An 18256-nucleotide genomic window follows, 5' to 3' on the forward strand; every position below is an offset into this window, starting at 1 on the left:
AGGAAGGAAGGAAGGAAGGAAGGAAGGAAGGAAGGAAGGAAGGAAGGAAGAAAGAGTGAAAGAAAGAAAGAAAGAAAGAAAGAAAGAAAGAAAGAAAGAAAGAAAGAAAGAAAGAAAGAAAGAAGGAAGGAAGGAAGGAAGGAAGGAAGGAAGGAAGGAAGGAAGGAAGGAAGGAAGGAAAGAAAGAAAGAAAGAAAGAAAGAAAGAAAGAAAGAACGAACAATAGTAGCTTCATCGCTGGCTGGAGCCCATGAGCTCCGCAACCTAATTCTTGGCCAGATTTACGAGGCCAGGAATCAATGTCTTCCTGTGGATAGGGCCTTAAATCTAATCAGAAAGTGTTTTTAGCCCTGTAACATTCATGCTATATATCTTGACAGACTGGTCATTATTACAGTGGGCAGGAGTCACAGTTGGGAGAAACTAGTGATCACTTTTCTCCCCATAGCAAACCTAAAAAGCACCTTCTGGTGCTGTGAAAGCAAGCTGGCAGAAATGAAGCTTCCAGGGCAGTGTCAGCTTGATTTTTCAAAGTCCTATGACCAAAATATGTGGTACCTTCAGCAAAGGGAGTCTCGTCATCAAGTCCTGGTGGGCAATCAGGACCCATGACAATAGCTTTTATTTTGAGGGGAGTCTCTTATTCCCCCCTGCACCAACAACTGAAAAGGAATATCAATGCATGAATAAAAGTTAATTTTATAAAATTTCCTGCATTGGAGTATGAGGAGATGTCTCAGCAAGTAAAAACACTGCCAGCCAACCATGAGAACCTGAGTTCAAATCCCTAGCACCCACATAAAAAGTTGGGTGTGTCCCTGAGTGTACTGTAACCCCAGCACTGTGGAGGTGAGATATAGGAGGGTTGCTCAGACTTCTGGCCTCCAGCATGGCTCTAGGTTCAGGAAAAGACTGTCTTAAGAGAATAAAGCTAAGCAATAGAAGAGGACCCCCACCATCCTCCTCTGGCCTCTGCATATTCACAGCTCCACGTATGCCATGTTTGCATAAACTACACATATATACAGTACAAACACACAAACATGCAGATATCCTGACCCTTGACATCCTGTGTGAGAAAACAGGAAGTACACATAGAACATTCACCAACCACAGAGGGTTGTCACTCACAAGGAAATGTATCTGTGTGGTTGTTACAGCTGTAAAAGAAACCATGTATTTTTTCCCATAGGACACTGTTCTCATCTGAAGAATGACTGAAAGACAGATGTCTACATTGGCTCAAATCACATGTTTGGCTGATATGTTTTTTAAAGTGAGAAGGTAAATTTATCACCTCAAGTATGACTGTAACTTTTGATTATTGGTGAGGAGATTCTGGCTTCCCAACAAAATTGGAAATTAAAAAAAAAAAGTCTTGATAGTATCACAATATTAGAAATTTCTCCAACACTGCTAGTGGTAGTGTTAACAAGTGTGGATAGCTATTAGTGGAACAGGCTCCTTTTGGCATTTGGAAAATAATAGTATGCTGTGAACTAATAGTCCCAAATGACCGTTGGGCAGTATACAAAGCTATGGTTAAGTAGGCTATTCATTCAAAATTGTAGACCAGCTTGGGATCTACAAGTGCCACAGGATTTAAGAATTATTTATGTAGTTTCAATTTACATCATCCAGCTTCCCTTAAGACATGAAGATGGACTGAGTTTAGTACCAAAGAAAATAGCCACAATTATTTCTAAAGATCACTAAATTTTTCTCTTCTTTCCAACCACAATCTGAGTAATACCAACATTCTTCATTTCTCTTCATATACCTCAGCCACCCGTGTTGTGCCTGACTGAGATAGAATCAGACGCAAGAACCTAACTGCCTACCTCCAACTCATACAGTTGAAAGAATGGTCCAATATATTGCCACTCTTCCTACTAAATATCTTTTTGCTGATTTGTGGGAGAGGATTTGGGAGGACATTCCTTAAAAATAAAAAATAAAAAACTTACTTGTTTTTCTGTGTCGTATTTGTGTTGTTAATTTTGCTAAACTGCTAAAGAAATGTGGTTTTCTAAGTTTCTCAGTCTTAACTTCTAATGTGATGAATTATGATTTAAAAAAAAAAAAACAACCTGCTGTATGAGGTAGTTTTCTCATTACTGCAACCAAGTACCTGGTAAGATGCAAAGTTTAAAGGGAAGGATTTATTTGGACTTACAGTGTGAGGGGATACAGTTCTACACAGCGGGGTAAGGCATGGCATCAGGAGTGAGGCAGGTGGCCATGCTTCAACTGCAATGCAAAGCCCAGAGTGGGAAAGAATTGTGGCTGGGCTGTAAAACCTCAGGGACACCCTCCTAGTGACCATTTCCTTCCTCCAAGCCCCACCTTGTATAGGTTGTGCAGCATCAGCAGCTGAGGACCAAAAGCTCTAACACTTGAGCTGTGAGATATGTTTTACATCAAGCCATAACACCTACATAATCAGAAGCTTTGTGAGTGCTCAATAATTTTTAAGTGAGACTGATAAAGAGTAACCACTGGTCAAATATAAACTGATTGGAGACTATACTAGGCTCATGACAAACATCTATAGCTAGAAAATAAAGAATACAACCCACTCTTTAAAATAAACTCCAGACTTGAAGAATTTAGCTTTTTATTTTTTAAGCTCTAAACCAAGGAATCTTACTACATCTTATTGAAGGGCTATGCACCAGGCCAGTAGTCTAAAAATAATACTGTATCAAAATTCAATTGTTTTCTAATTATCTATGCACAATCAAATGTTAATAATAGGATGTAGCTACAAAACACGTAACATGTTCTCCAGAGGAAATATTGCATGGCCGTCTTTCTTTGAGCTTCTAACCACTGTAATTAGTCCATGTATGGTATTTATGACTCTAGGTCTCATTAGCAGCTGTTAATCATGTGTTCCATTAACAGCCACTCTCAGGAACAATCAGGACTAAACTCTAAAAATGAGTTTACATTCGTGGCAATTACATGAATACCTAAAGCCATAGACACTGAAATCCAAAAAAGAAGAGTGACTTTTAGCTCACTGCAAGATCCATCCACATGGTGACTAAATGCATTTTTAAGTAAACCATTTCATGAAAATGTTTTATTATATAGGCTTGATAGTAAAATTAAATCTAGGCCAGTAGGTGATCAACTATTCTTGATTCAAATGGAAAACCAAGGTTTAGCAAGAAACGTCAGTAGAAAGGCAAGTGTTCCCACAGACAGAATACTAAGGCTCTAGGAAATTAAAGCTCATGTGGTTAGAATCCAGGCTATATAAAATATTTAGTATTTCAGTTTGCAGAGTTGTTTTTGAATAGTCTGTCTCCTTTTGTGGGAGACTTAAGCTTCCATGAAGACCTTCAGGTCACCCTAGACGGAATGGAGAAAACTAAGAAATAATGTTAAGTTGAACATTGGTCCTTGCAGTGTCTATCGAATACTATGAAGTTATTATTTCTGTGTGACTTTTCAATAGGTTTTTCAAGACTAACTTAATATTCATATTTAACAAATAAATTATATTTAGTTGTATTTTCTCCATGTGTATATTGAATGAATAGAAAATACATGAAATAGGGAGAGAGAGAGAAAGAGAGAGAGAGAGAGAGAGAGAGAGAGAGAGAGAGGGAGGGAGGGAGAGAGAGAGAGAGAGAGAGAGAGAGAGAGAGAGAGAGAGAGAGATGAAATGGTATTCAGGAAATGTTGCATTTGGAGTAATGGGAGGATGATAATTACTCTCAGTGAAACACAAAAAAATAGCAATAGAAGGGAAATATTGGTCTCAGATGAGAACACATGGTTGAATAAAATTCAGGTTCATACTCTGAGAAGAAAACTATGATTCAGTGGGGTAAAGTAACATATTCAAGCTCACACTGCTAGAGATTACAGGGCTATATCACAAAACGATCTGATAGCAAAGGCAGCAGTAAGCACTACATGTCATTCCCAAGGAGTGGGTAAAGATGGTTCTGTGTTTCCTGGGGAGACTGATCAATGCCGAGCACACAGATTTCAACTCAATCGTGTGGACTGACACAGGTATTCCTGGGAGAATATATTTAAAGGTATTTTAGCAGCCTCTAGGAAACCTTATCTACATTATCGCTGGAATCATACCTTTTAATGCTTAAGGGTAAATATAATACCAAATGTTGGCCAAAAGTCTACAATGAATAGTTTATCTGTAAGTTATCTTTTTTCAGAAGCCTAAAAGTAAAATTACATGTTCCTTCTAAGCTTGCTTTCCACAGTCTGTAAGAATTCAGTTAAACTTTCCACAACCAAGGGAGGGCATTTATTTCCAGTATTTATAGTTAAAACTATGGGTATGTGCATGTGTATGCGTGAACAGTGTTGCTAAGGAAGCACACTACTGCTGAATTTATGGTTGTTATTTCTTCAGAAGCACTTGTGAACTTAGAAGTGAGATCTAACATTTTTTAAATGCATTCCTGATCCTCAAGGACCTTGCTTAAGGCTATTTCACACTCAAAAGAGCTGTGGAGTTCCTTTTGGGTTCTCTACAGTAGGAAGAATAAAATGTCTGCTTGATTCAGTAGCCAGCTCCCCCAGAAGCTTGGGAGCACGGAGGAAAGGTAAAAGCTACGGATAGATCTTTCTAAGCAGGTCCAGGAGAGTGGAGCTGGCAGGGTAGTAGGATCCTTAGTGAGTTTACAGGTTATTACCCCTCCTCCTTCACTTCTGTAATGTGTTCTTGTGATTCTTCTTCATTAGAAAAAAAATCAGATGCAAACAGACCTCCTAACCTAAGAGAAATTGAGGGAGTGGAACCACATGAAACAGGCTTGTTTCACTTTTTTTTTTCTTTTCCAGAAAAAGACAATTGTTGCCCTGAACAGATTTGAGGGGTTGAATTTTTGAGGAACTGAAGTTTTATTTTTGCTTCAGATACAGGGGATCGGAGTAAAGGACAACACTAATGGGTCACCAGTCCTAATTAATTGCATATGGTCAGTTGAATCGGAAGAGTGTTGAGGTAGAAGGGTCCTTGAGATTGTAACAGATCAATGACTTTCCTCGCTGATGCGAACACCCTACCAACAGCATGGCTGTTACAAACAAACTTAGCTATCTCTCTTCCTACCCTCTCTGCAACGTCCCTGCTTCTGCTCCCCCTTACCCCACTTTACACTCGTTTACACGGAAGTGCATGGAGAGCGAGGAGGCTGACTCTCCGAGTTGCTTTGCGCAAAATCCACTCCTCTCTCCTCCCTCCTCTCTAGCCTCTGGATCCCTCGCAGCCCGCGCTCCCTCCTTTCCACCCAGAGACTGGCGCTTTGGGATGCTAGGGATGTGCCTCCATGTACTTCAAAGGTGGGAGGGGGCTACGAGCAGAAGAGAATATCAAACGTTCAGACGTTGCTTTCTGCCTGCCGCTCTTCTCTGATTCCACTAGGGCTGGTCTGTTTAAGAAACTGACGGAGCCTAGGGCAGCTGTGAGAGGAAAAGGCTAGGGCGCGTGGAACCCGAAAAGTCTGGGTGCTCTCTCTCAGTTACAGCCTACCGAGTCCGCAGCAGGCCTTCAGCACCATGGACAGCAGCGCCGGCCCCGGGAACACCACCGATTGCTCTGACCCCTTAGCTCAGGCAAGTTGCTCCCCAGCACCCGGCTCCTGGCTCAACTTGTCCCATGTAGATGGCAACCAGTCCGACCCATGCGGTCTGAACCGCACCGGGCTTGGCGGGAGCGACAGCCTGTGCTCTCAGACCGGCAGCCCTTCCATGGTCACAGCCATCACCATCATGGCCCTCTACTCTATCGTGTGCGTTGTGGGCCTCTTCGGAAACTTCCTGGTCATGTATGTGATTGTAAGGTAAGGAATGTTCTGAATGCCTATATCCTTAGGGGGAGGAAGGGGACAAAGCCCTGTGAGTGACAGAAGAGAAGTAAACAGGGTACAAAGAGGGGGTGGCTTGAATAGAGCACTTGCTATTTGTGTATGAACTTTTACTTTTCTGGGTTTTGTTGGTTGGTTGGGTTTCTTTTTTTCTCCCTCCCTTAATAAAGCAGTGTTCAAAATTCCAAAGAAAAGACGTTTCTTTGGCCAAAGTTATTAAGATATGGGGGTAGGAGGCTCCATCTTAGATCCCCTTCTTCTTCTCAGCCAAGAGGGTCCTTTAAGCATGTCTTGCAGTCAGTCATCTTTCTGCATGAGCTGTAAGAACAGTGAGTGGTAAACGGTGAGGAGGGGAACCTAGTTTGCTTCCCCTAATTGAAGGACAGAGGCTTCTCAGTAAGTTAAAGAAATGGACTCCCTAACTTTCTTAGACCTGCTGGTTTAAGCTGGACCACAGCCCCACCCCTTCTCCTGTGTTCTGGCAGTCTTTATCTTACACTTCTTCCAATCTGAGACTGCCCCAGGTGGAAGGAGCTATCCTGGAATCTCTCCAGAGCAGGGTAGCTTAGATGTAGCAAGTATGCTGTTGTAGTATTCAGCCCAGTTCGCACTTTCTTCCTGCAGTTCTGCTGAGGGAGTCCCAGGTGGGATCTGGAATTTCTGGGTAGCTCAGGGCATCTACAGGGCATGACTATTTTTTTTTCAATGCTTGCAAACATGGGAAGCAATTAGAAAAGTTAAAAGCGCCTATGTTCTGCATCACTGGGAGTTGTTCGGGATGGTCTAGAGAGGAAAGTATCTCTATCTAGTGAAATTACTTTCCAAGAGTTTGAGGTCTGCTTTCTGTTGTTTTGGGTGCTCTGGATGAATGTGGCGAAGACTGGGAATGATATTGTGTTGATACAGAGCTATGTCTTCAGATTCAGTCTGTTACTATGGGGTACTAATCTATTCACTTTTGATAAAGTAGATGGATATCCCAGCACTTTAAAATGGCTCCTGATTTGAGTCTTCATCCCAGTGGGGTTATGTGGCATCATAAGCTTGGCACTTTTGTGTTTGGTTACAATATTTGCTTCACCTATTTGGCACACATGTCACAGACTTCAGCTGAGCACTCAGAGTCACTGAAAGATCATTTCCCTCATTATGCTTTTGTTCCCAGGGTACTGCAAATTGCTTGTCTGGTTTCTTTAATTAATGATTGTTTAAAGTAAAGCTGATTTCTCTGGTCTTTGGGTGAAGGATGTGTCTCTGAGAAAAGAGCACCATCTATTGAAAGGAAGGCTAACCGCAGAAGGAAAAACACAGGAAGGAAATCAGTGCAGTACTGTATGCGTGAAGACATTTATTCTCTGTAATTCAAAACAGAGATTCAAACGAGAGATTCAGTCTCCTCCCACAGTTAAGGCAGTAATTAAAAAATGGCTTTGGGTAAGGAAAATACGTTATTCATTGTTCCTGGTGGGGGGGAGGGGAACAGAATCATAAAATGACAGAACTGAAATGGGCTTGGGATTCTCTATGCAAAACAATTGAGCCAATACAAAGAAAATCATTTTTTTTAACTGAGAAAAGATATTCACTAGTTCAATGCCCCTGGATGTCACTGGGCTCACATAATTTTCTGTTTATTATGATATACATTGATGATTTGAGTTTATTCATTTGGTAGGTCAAGAGAAAAGACTTGCTTTACAGTAGTGATACTAAATCACAAAACACCCCGAATTTATGCATGTGTTCTTGGGTTTAAAAGGAGCAAGATAATTGCCAAAGAATCCAGGAGCCTTTTCTCCTTATTAGTCTCAGCATCTTCCTCCCTCCTTTTTATCCCCTCTGGCTTCTATTTTTCTATAAAGAGAGCCAGTAGCACAGGAAGCAGCTGGAGCAGACATGGCTTGGTTTTTTCCCAGTGCTAAGTAGGTTCCTAGCTGGATGGGTTCATTTTAAAAGCATTGCCTCTCACTTGTTCACTTGGAGACACATGGTGACACTGTCTCTCACTGAGAACATGGTATTATGCTTTTTCTCTCTGTACTGAAAGTTCTGACAAAGGCAGTTCTATTTGAAAGGTCAGCCCAAACACCCACCTGTGGCAGATCAAGTGCTTAATTCCATGGGCAGATAACCTTCTGAGAATAAGAATGTGAAACAGCAAAAGAGGCAGTTCGATGACACATGAAGTACTGGTCAAGTATCTGTGGGTTGAAGATGCTGTGCCTAGGAAGCATTTAACTGTCTGTGATTTGTAGTGTCCCAGATCAGCTCAGGAACTTTGTCACTCTTTTACAGAAGAAAAGTATGAGTCCACGAAGTAATAAAAGGAGCTCACTTACATCTACTGCTTAAAACAACAAATATGATTAAGTAGTCCACTAGCTACAGATGCTGGCTAGATGAAGGTAGTATCATCCAGAATAGCTTAGCATGCTGAGTGAATCATAGATGACTATAATAACAACAGCAACAAAAATAACTGTAGTGCCAATGATGTGATTAATGTCTCTGTTTTCTCAAGATCGTCTTCATTTTCCCTTCCACAAAACCATAAATGAGCCAACCTTAAGTGGGATTCTTAAAAAGTTCTGTTCTTAGGAATGTAAGGAAAGAAAAAAGATTCTGTCCTGGATCAAAGACAGGAAATACAACCGTGGCTCCATAGAAATATCATAGGTAAACATCACCTAAGAAGACCTTTGGTTTTAAAAAGTGGAGAGGAAATGCTTTGTTCATACGTTTCATCTGCTTCAAAGAGGAGTCAGTACTGTGGACTGATAACAGCAATTCACAGTTCAAGTATACACAGAGATATGCATGTATATGCATAAATATACACACAACTCCACAGCTTTGAATTGAGACCAGATTGCTACTGTCACCATGGGAATAAACAGGTAAAAAGAAATGAATACAGGGGATCTCATCATTTATCATGCTATATCCTGCAAAGTCTCCACGACTACCACAGTATTGCTGTGAGTCTCCGGTTGAAACACAGTCATCAACTAATCGATACATAAACCTATTCCGTGTGTGTTTCTATTTAAGGATATCCTATTTAACATACATTACAGATCGATTGCCACTGAACTCACAGTCCACCATGCACATCTGAAGTCATGTTTACATAATGTTTAGCATACTTTCCATATAAGGCAACTTAACAGCTTCCTTGTGCTTTGGATACTAGAAAGCATTTTGTCAATATACGTGAGGGCATTTTAAACAGCAAAGTTGCTGTGGCTGGTGAAGTCTAGGGAGGTCTCAGAGACCATTATAACACCTCTATCTAGTGTTTTCTTCTTCTTGCATGATCAGAGGAATAATTCACAGATGGGAGGAAAAGGCAGAGAATTAGGAGAAAATTCTTTTGCAAAGCAAAAGTAGCCCCCAAGAAGAAGTGAAGGCTTCTTGGGAGAATGTAGAACACCAGGCATTTTGGACAGCTCTGTCCTTTAGGCAAGCATTTACAGAGGAGAGGATTATTCATGAATTAAGGTAAGGAATTCCAGAAAAGATGTGGGATGTTCCTGAAGTAGGGCTTATTTCACTTTTTTATCCTTATATGGAGTTTGGGGGATGGATCATAACATCGGAGGTAGGATGGAAACAGCCAGTTCTGCAAGGCTAACAATAAGGTAACATACTGAAGCACAGTACAATTCCGGGAAGACTTGGTCAGTTTTGTTGTTTCCAGCCAGTTTGAGTAGTCTTGGGTTTTACTGTTTGAGCAATCCCATCATGCTCAGCCATATCACAGTTCTGTGGTTGCTCTGCCTCTGGCTACCACGCCTTGTGCCTCCCTTTTCTCTCTACCTAGCTAGCCTACTTCAGACTCCTAAAGAAAACCTACAAAGAAGCATGCAAGGCAAACCCTAGCATTCAGAGGGGATGCTGATTCACAGTATAAGAGGCCAGAGGCAGAACGCCACCTTTTTTGGAGCCATCTGAGAATTTACAGAGTCCTTCAAGTAATTCACAGCTCTCTACAAACCCACACAAGCTCTAGAGTGGATGCAAAAGCCCACAAGTACATCTTAGAGCCAAATAATTTCAGTGAAGTAGTCTCTACAGTTTCCTCCTGGAATAACGGTTGATGGAATATACAGCAATCTTCAGGGAAATAGTGTCAACTCTTGTGACCCAAAGGGGATTTGACCTTAGGACTCCTGTAAATACCACGTCCAGACACCCCAAGCCTTTATATTAAATGGTCCAATATTCCCCTTTAACTTTGAGATCTTAAATCATCTGCTGGTTGCATATAATCCTGAGTATAATAGAATTGTTGTGTAAATAGACGGCATGCTGCACTGTTTAGGGAAGAACAGCAAGAAGTCTATGCGTTGACTGCAGTTCTACAAAATCTCCCAAATGCTTTTGAACTGCAATTGCTTATGTCTGCAGACACAGAATTCTCTAATACTCAGAATATCCTTAAATGAGACCATCAGGAAGTTCAGCTGTGTATTACGTGCAGCAGCAAGCTCACCACACAAATGGAGCGGTATGAAAGCAAGGTAAACTCCCATAATCCCCTCATTGCTTTGGCATCAGATAGCTAGGTGCACCATACACGTTCAAAATCAGATGTGGCATATTTTATTTTGTATATTGGAGTGAAACTATCAAAACAAACTTGATTTCCATATATTTCTAAAGACAGTGGGTTAAGTAAAATTAGAACTGTATGATAGAAACGTAGAATGTCTGGGGCATAATTTAGGATTTGGTTCCATTGTCCGAGGTCTTACCCTTTATTACCAATGAAGTTCTAAAACAGAGGAGAAATTACCTAATAAATAGTAACTAGCCTATAGCTACACCATCACAATGGTTTCACAGCTACATGTAGCACATTTTAGAAGCCATTTTAAGCAATACAATCTTTGTTCTAATTTTTAATAGTGCATTTGTCAAGGCTCTGCCTGAAACCTAATGGCTCTAGGTCTATAAGTCTGCTTGTTTTCTCCAGCAGTGAGGGTGGCAGCCATGTACATTGAGCTACATATTCGATGTGGAACATTAAAATCTATGCTAATACCCTAAATGTTTTCATTAGACACAGCAAAATTTGAGTTTAAACTACGCCAAGGTAAGGATTCACTTCACTTTGGAGCACTAAATTGCACACATACCTTTTGCCCATGGGATGAAGAATAGAGACCCACCTTGTCCAGCACTTCTTATAAAAGGCTAGGAAGTAAATGCTTTGCTTCTACAGACAGATAATCTCTGTTCTAATGACTCAACTCTGTCATAGCTTAGAAGAGGCCATAGCTATTATGAAAATAAATGGTAACAATTCTGTTTCAATAAAACTTTATATAAACACTACCGTTTGAACTTCCATGTTGCATTTCCTTGCCTTGAAATATTTTTCTTTTGATGTCTGTCAACCACTTAAAATATCACAAAATCATTGTTTGCTAACAAATCATAGAAAGAAGTGGTCGGCTAGATTTGGCCCACAAGATCTTATTGGTCGAAGGCTGGAAAGGAGGTATAAAAATTTCTATTCATGCAGTAGTTACGTTCATAATAGTTATAGACACAAAATTTTGTTAAAATAACATATTTTTCAAGTTCAGAAAAATGTCAGTAGAAATAGATAACAACACAGTTAGCACAGATGGGTCTGACAGGCAGCATTGCCTTTCCTAACTGATGCTAATGTTGAGTTCTGGTAGGAGCCACATGGGATTGCCTCTATCTCTCCCCAGACTTCTGTCTCTCCATTGGTCCAAATGATTACCAGCATTCCTGACCACCCTTAGCCAATGATTAAAAGTGAGTGCTAAGAAAAGAGAATTTCTATAGGCTTCCCTCTCTTAAATGCTCTTCCTGCTCATCTTGATTACAGGTAATTTTTTAGGCTTTTGCACAGTGTTTTCACCCTCAACCACTTGCAGGCTTTTGGGAATGATTGATATTGTCACCTGGGAATTCATTTTAACTTCTTAGCCATCTGGGCCTGCATACTAACCACAGCCAGACAATGATGTCACTTAGGGTTCTTAAAAGTCATTTATTTCATTCCTGATGGATATGGAAGCCCTGGTCCCCTAAGTTTTTACATATATTGTTCATATATAAAATGAGTCTTGTTATGACCCTTTCCACTCTGCGTGCCCATCATATTCCCTTACCCTCCTCTGTTTCTTTCTCACATCCACTGATTACCTTATTCCTAACTAGTACTTCTTCCTATCTAGTACCTTTTTCATGCTTTATTTTATAATGACCCATCTGATTTCATTTGTGTTGCTTATACAAGCATTGGCAATATTTAAGTGACTACCCCACTGGAGAAGATGTCTTTCCTTCCATCACCAACAACTACTTGGTTTCATATCTTCAGGGATGGGCAGAGCCCCATGAACCTATTGACATCTCTATGATATTTAAAACACAAAGGCTGATCGGTTTGTTTCTTTATTTGTTTTTTCTCTCTGATTTATATAACACAGTTGTATTTTGAGCATTTGTTTGCTAGTTCTCAAAAGTTGTTTTGAACACTGTCACCTCTTTATTTCAGAGGTGACTGCCCAGCTGGCTAAAAGGAACCCCAGATGTTCAGAGGCTGTGGATGGTTGCTGACTTCTGTCCAAGACCTTTGTTTCAGTAACTTCATGTACATTGTTTGAGATCCCCTTCCTACCTGATTCCATACCTTGATAGTTTCATCCATCCACATATAAATGACATGTTTGATCCTTCAGTCAGCCAGGCTCAGCAAATTCCTCCTTGTGGGTACAACAGTATTTTAGCTTACACAGATAACCACTGGGCTGAAATCTGCCTGGAGAGCTAAGTTTTGATAGACTTGTAGCTGAGTGATATAGAGTCCACTAGAAACAAATTCTCTTTCTAAAATGTTTCAAGTGGAGCTGTATCTAAGTTCTAGCAAAGAATCCAGTATATATAATGATGATGATGATGATGATGATAAATTTTGGTTTTCCTTCTATCTAACCATGGAATGTTATACCCATTGCACAAAACCTTATAACGCTATTAAGCACATCAAAGAAGCTTTCCAGGTCTTCTATAAATATGATTCTCACCCTTGGTTTCAAATTAACATTACCTAAGAACTTCTTTTTGAAAAGAAGTTGAAAGAAGAGAAAAAAGAGGAGGAAAGAGAGAGGGGACGGAAGGAGAAAAGGAGAAGAGACCATTGTCCAGAGAGGGATAATTAATCCACAATCTCTGTAAACTGGTCCTGGGAATAAACATTTAGAAAGATCGTCCATGCTTCTAATGTGCATCAAAGTTCTTGTAGCTTCAATTCAGTTCACCATGCTGATCCTGCAAATGAGAAACTGGTGCCTGTTTTAAGGGGATCTAAAAGAACTGAACTCTGGGAGCGGGTGTAGTGTGCACCTAGTAAATTGGCTTCCAGGAGAGCTGAAGCCCATCGTGTTTTAATGTTTTTCCTTAAATGTGGCCTTGCAGTTCTTTTCAAAACAGACATGGTAGATAAAGAGCTAAACCAGAAGCAAAGAGACAGATTTGAATCACTGCCCATTGTAAAATGTTCGTGCTAGTTTTCCAAATTACTTGACTCTTATTAGTTGATACTTTATAAAGAAAACTAGCCACGTTAAATCTCACAGGGATTTCAAATCTAAGTTGGATACTATAGTAAAAAAATTGGTTACCCTGAAGTGTTCTGCAAGAGAGAAAGGATTAGTTGATTGCTTCCAAATTTTTTCACCCTTCAACCCACACAGGACACAGGCCAGCAGCAGCAGCATAATGGCATGCACCCAGAGCCTTTACTTGCCCTAGATCTCAATTTTTATCTATTCAGATAAACTAATCTGTAGATTATCTTTTTAGCCTATAGAAACAAGGCAAAGCATCACATGGGTACCACTGTGGTCAGTCTTCCTGTCCTTCCTGTTTACTGTTTCCCAAGGCACTGGGTCACTCCAAACCCACCTTGCTGGAGAGAAGAAATTCTGCAAATAGAATATGTATTTGTTTCCCTGCCTGATGAGTCATTTCATATTGGCTAATAAATTCAGAGGGTGGGGAAACTACAAACCAAAATTGTGAACAAGATAGGTTATGAATTCAAAGCCAACTTGGGCTCCATGAGGAGTTCCAGGCCAAATTGAGAAAATATTTCCTAAAAAAAAAAAAAATCAAGCCATGATTAGATAATTTGATATTTACATATTTCATTATTAAATTTGTATGGTAATAAAAGGTGAATCCTGATAACATAGACTGAAACTTTTTAACCAAATTAGAGTTCATCTGAGTCTGAAAAAATAGTAGTTATATCCACAGCTTTGTCTGCACTTTAGCTTTGGAAAATTAGGCATTTGTAACTCCATCCTACTGAGAGGTCATCATCCTCACTTTTGTAGAGTCTGACCCTCTAGTCAAAGTGAAATAAGTCAATGTCTATCAACTGCCAAAATCAAGACAGCAAACTCTACAAATAAAGCAATGGTTGGGTGTAGTGTGGGATAACACCCTTGAGGCATACTGTGCCTTCTCAGAACTAAGACTCTAGGAAGAACAGCAGAAAACAGAAGCGACAGCTTTCTTTGTTTTTCCAACATTCTTCCACTGAGATGCTGGGTTCCGTGCCAGCGCATGGTTGAACTTTCTGTGGGGGAAGATTAAATGTTAATTGAAAAAAATGTTGCCAGCAGTACGACCTGAACATCAGCACCTGATTGTGCTTGCCAAGAAGAATAAAGGAAGTTATTACTGACGTTATTTCATTCTTATTCATCCCCCATTGGCTCTGGGAAGAAAAGCACATGGATTGAGTGAAATTAAACATGAGTTTGCTTCTGATGATGGTCTAAGGTTGCTAAAATTAGTCACTGTATATTAAATGCAGACAGGGCTAATAAAGAACATTCTTTTACTTTTTTTCCTTCTGATGAACAAAGGAAATCAATTAACCCTTTGTAATATAAACCATACATCATGAGGATTAAAGTTTGTATCTTAAAATACTATGAATTTTAATGTCTTCATTATATTAAATAAAATAGAGTTATCACATAACTATAATCAGGGAAGAAAATGTTAGGTTAGGGGCTCTTTTGTAGCCCAGGCTTGCCCCAAATACTCCTTAGAGTTTGAGACTCTAAAGACCTCCTGGTCCTCCTGACTCCCTTTTCTACACACTGCTAATACTAGTGTGTGAGACCACACAGGTAGAAATTGTTTACCAGAGTGTGGTAGTTTAAATAAGACTATTCCCCCGCCCCCCAGGCTCAGACATTTGAATACTTTTTCCCTAGTTGATTGCACTCTTCAGATAAATTTAAAAAGTGGGGTCTTACAGAAGGACCTATGTCACTGAGAGCAGGCTTTAAAGTTCAAAGCCTGCCTTGAGCCACCCTTTCACCCCTCTGTTCCATGTTTGTGGTCTGAGATGTGAGCACTCAGGACTCTGCATCAGCTTCTATGCCTGCTACTTCCCCACAATGGTCCCTCTGGAACCAGAAGCCCCCACCCCAATAAACTCTTCCTTTTATAAGTTGCCTTGGTCATGGTGTTTTATCACAGCAACAGAAAGGCAACAGATACGCAGAGTGATGTTAAAGAATATTAAACATAGTTTATACGTTTGTCGAGTACTATGAACAAAGCGCTCTCTTTGATGGACCAGATTTCGATCAGAGTGGCCAGATTAGATAGCAACCTTCTTTTCCTCAAAAGCACAGTCTAAGGGAGAAGATAAATAAATCATTTTACCAGCAATGCCCATTCAGCAATATAGAAGTTCCAAATAATAGCAAGTGAAGGAAAGAAAGAACATGCCTTTGCTTTCAAACACCTTCGATGTGTGTTTGACCTAAAGACATATCTTCTAATATAGTAAAATCACTCTAGCTCTGATGCAATGGTGAAACCAATGTGCTCCAGTGCACCTGCTACATTTTTCCCCCACAGAGTTTCTGATGCTAAATTTATACACAAAATAAAGTGAATTGATTGGCATTCTAGTTGAAACAGCCATAAAATTGAAGAATTAAAACATTTTGGAGTGATAATTGCTCAAAGAAGTCCTTTGAAAATGGTTGGTTTTAGACCAATCATGGGTCAGGAACATACTATCTTAAGTACACATGAGCGACAGCTAGAAAACATGTTAGGGCAATAAAAAGTAGTGCTTTAGTAAATATAAGGTCACCATAAATACAAGCCCAGAAAAAGAAGCATTAATAAAACAGAACACATGGTCCCCAGAGATCTGTCTTCCGGAACAGTGTCCCCTCATTAAAACTGAATCCCATGGGAACCGTTATCATTGGTCATCATCATCATCGTCGTCATTGTCTCCATTATTAGCATTTTCTGAACATTACCATATCCTAGATTCCCTACTAGCAATCTTAAATTACACCACTGTTCTAAACATCCCCAGCCTGTGTCAACCGATTCAGGAAAGTACTAACTTTTCTTACATTCATATAAGACAATTTTTTTAAAATCTGATTTATTTAGCTTAAAAAATGATAAAAACTAAAAATTGAGCAAAAATATCTGTGACACATAACTTTTCGGCCTTTAAAATTGCTACTTTCCATTGCATTGAGGATGGATGTGTAAGCCAGTTGTTGAGGGCTCATTTGGATGACTGCTTGGTATATTCTCCTCATTTCTATGTCTTCCCAGAACCTGTCTAAAACTATTGTGTTACTGATAGACCCTGCCTCACTAGAGTCAGAATGATAGAGATAGGACATCTGGCTCCTTACAAAATCTGTGTCTGCAGGTTTTCTTTATGTCACACTGTGACATTCTCAGTGAACATTTTATCTCAGGCTAACAGGGTCTTGTCCTCTGAGTCTGCCTTTCAACCTGGGAAAATAGAATCCATTAATTATTTGTAGACTTCTACTGGCATGTTCAGTTATGATCTGAAGTTATGATACTCCCACATACTATCGCTACCAGTGGTTCATATCTGTGACCAGCTTAGCTGATACTCATGTCAATAAATGTGCTGGAGACAGGTGCTGAACCAGACTCAGCTTTGTACATCTGCTATTTAGCCAAGAGCCATGGCTTTCCCATAGTTCCATTTAAGTCTCTGTCTCTCTGTCTTTCTATTTGTCTCTCTCTGTCTCTCTCTGTCTCTCTCACACACACACAAACATACACACACACAAAGAGAAAGAGAGAGAGAGAGAGAGAGAGAGAGAGAGAGAGAGAGAGAGAGAGAGAACTTTCTACTCTTGTATTTAAAACACAATAGGCTATGGGATGTAAGACAGCTGGAACATTATAGTTCTCTAATTTACTATAATATTGTATTTTACTTTATAAAGTTTATTTTAAAATAAAAACTTGTAAATAAATAAAAATATCACATACCAATATTAATCAGAAGTTATAATAATCTAATTAACCTAACAGTAGCCTAAAGTCTATACAACTAAATAGCTTCTATACAGTTAGAATTGGCATTGGAAATGAAAGATTATAACTCCACTTTAAATTTTACATCTTACTATCAAACATATTTTATGTAATTACCTTCCAACTCCACTCCCCAAGAAGAACTAGAACTGGGGTACCAATTAGCTTACTCTCCAGTTTCACTACTCGGTCTGTTACCTGCATCCAGTCCTTCCTCATACCAGTCTATTTAGACTTTCTTGTTCTCTTTTTATTCATGTTAAAGTATATCCACATGTACATTTCTTTACATATATATACATTATTGGCCAGATTATATTATGTTAATATTGCAATCATTGTTAACCTTTTACTTTTCCATGTCTTGCTTCTGGTTTGTAAAAATAACAGTGCTAAGCTGAGGCTACAGCTCAGTGGTAGGAAGCTCGGCAGGCAACTCTGAGTCCTGGGTTCAATTCCTGGCACTATCAAGAAACAGAAAGGAATGAAAAGAACAGAACAATGTTTAGAAGGCTGTTCCTCAGCAGCTAATGACTGAAAGAAAAATTGGAATTCTCTAAAGTAAAATTCTTGGGGCTGGAGAGATGACTCAGTGGTAAAGGGCACATGCTGCTCTGAAGACCGAAGTTGGGTTCCCCGCATCCATGTTGGGCAGCTCACAACTACCTGTAATCCCAGTTCTAGAATATCTGATGCATTGGGACTCTGTGGACCTTCCCTTATTCACATGTACCCATCCAAACACAGATACATGTCCATACGCATAAGTAAGAGTAAGAAAACAAATATTTTATAAATATTTTAAAAGTTAAAATTATTGTAAAAGGAGCTGCCATGGTTTGGTTTGGAGAGATACCATGGAGGGGGTCTGTAGAAGCCATAGTGACTAACACAAGTTGAATCTGGAAAAATAGAATCTTCAAGTATCTAAAAGAAGAGGAGGAGGAAGAGGAGGAGAAGGAGGAGGAGGAGGAGGAGGAGGAGGAGGAGGAGGAGGC

At 39.8% G+C, this 18256-nt stretch overlaps 1 protein-coding gene across 9 annotated transcripts in view; it reads left to right on the forward strand.

Moving 5' to 3' along the window:
- Positions 1–18256, forward strand: part of Oprm1 (opioid receptor mu 1) — a 251578-nt gene that overhangs the window by 17288 nt on the left and 216034 nt on the right. For 2 of the 9 annotated variants that reach the window (XM_028764336.1, XM_028764338.1), the window contains exon 2: positions 5162–5828. The exons of 1 other annotated variant lie outside the window; for it this stretch is intronic. In XM_028764336.1, the coding sequence (XP_028620169.1) occupies positions 5545–5828 (284 nt within the window). In that variant the 5' untranslated portion in view covers positions 5162–5544. Of the gene's footprint in view, positions 1–4902; positions 5829–18256 lie in introns of those variants that run through there. 6 more of the 9 variants (XR_003710973.1, XM_028764340.1, XM_028764335.1 and 3 more) reach the window with 4 other exon arrangements.

The sequence above is a fragment of the Grammomys surdaster genome, unplaced genomic scaffold (genome assembly GCF_004785775.1).
Source record: "Grammomys surdaster isolate TR1022 unplaced genomic scaffold, NIH_TR_1.0 143, whole genome shotgun sequence".
In the NCBI taxonomy this organism is placed as follows: domain Eukaryota; kingdom Metazoa; phylum Chordata; class Mammalia; order Rodentia; family Muridae; genus Grammomys; species Grammomys surdaster.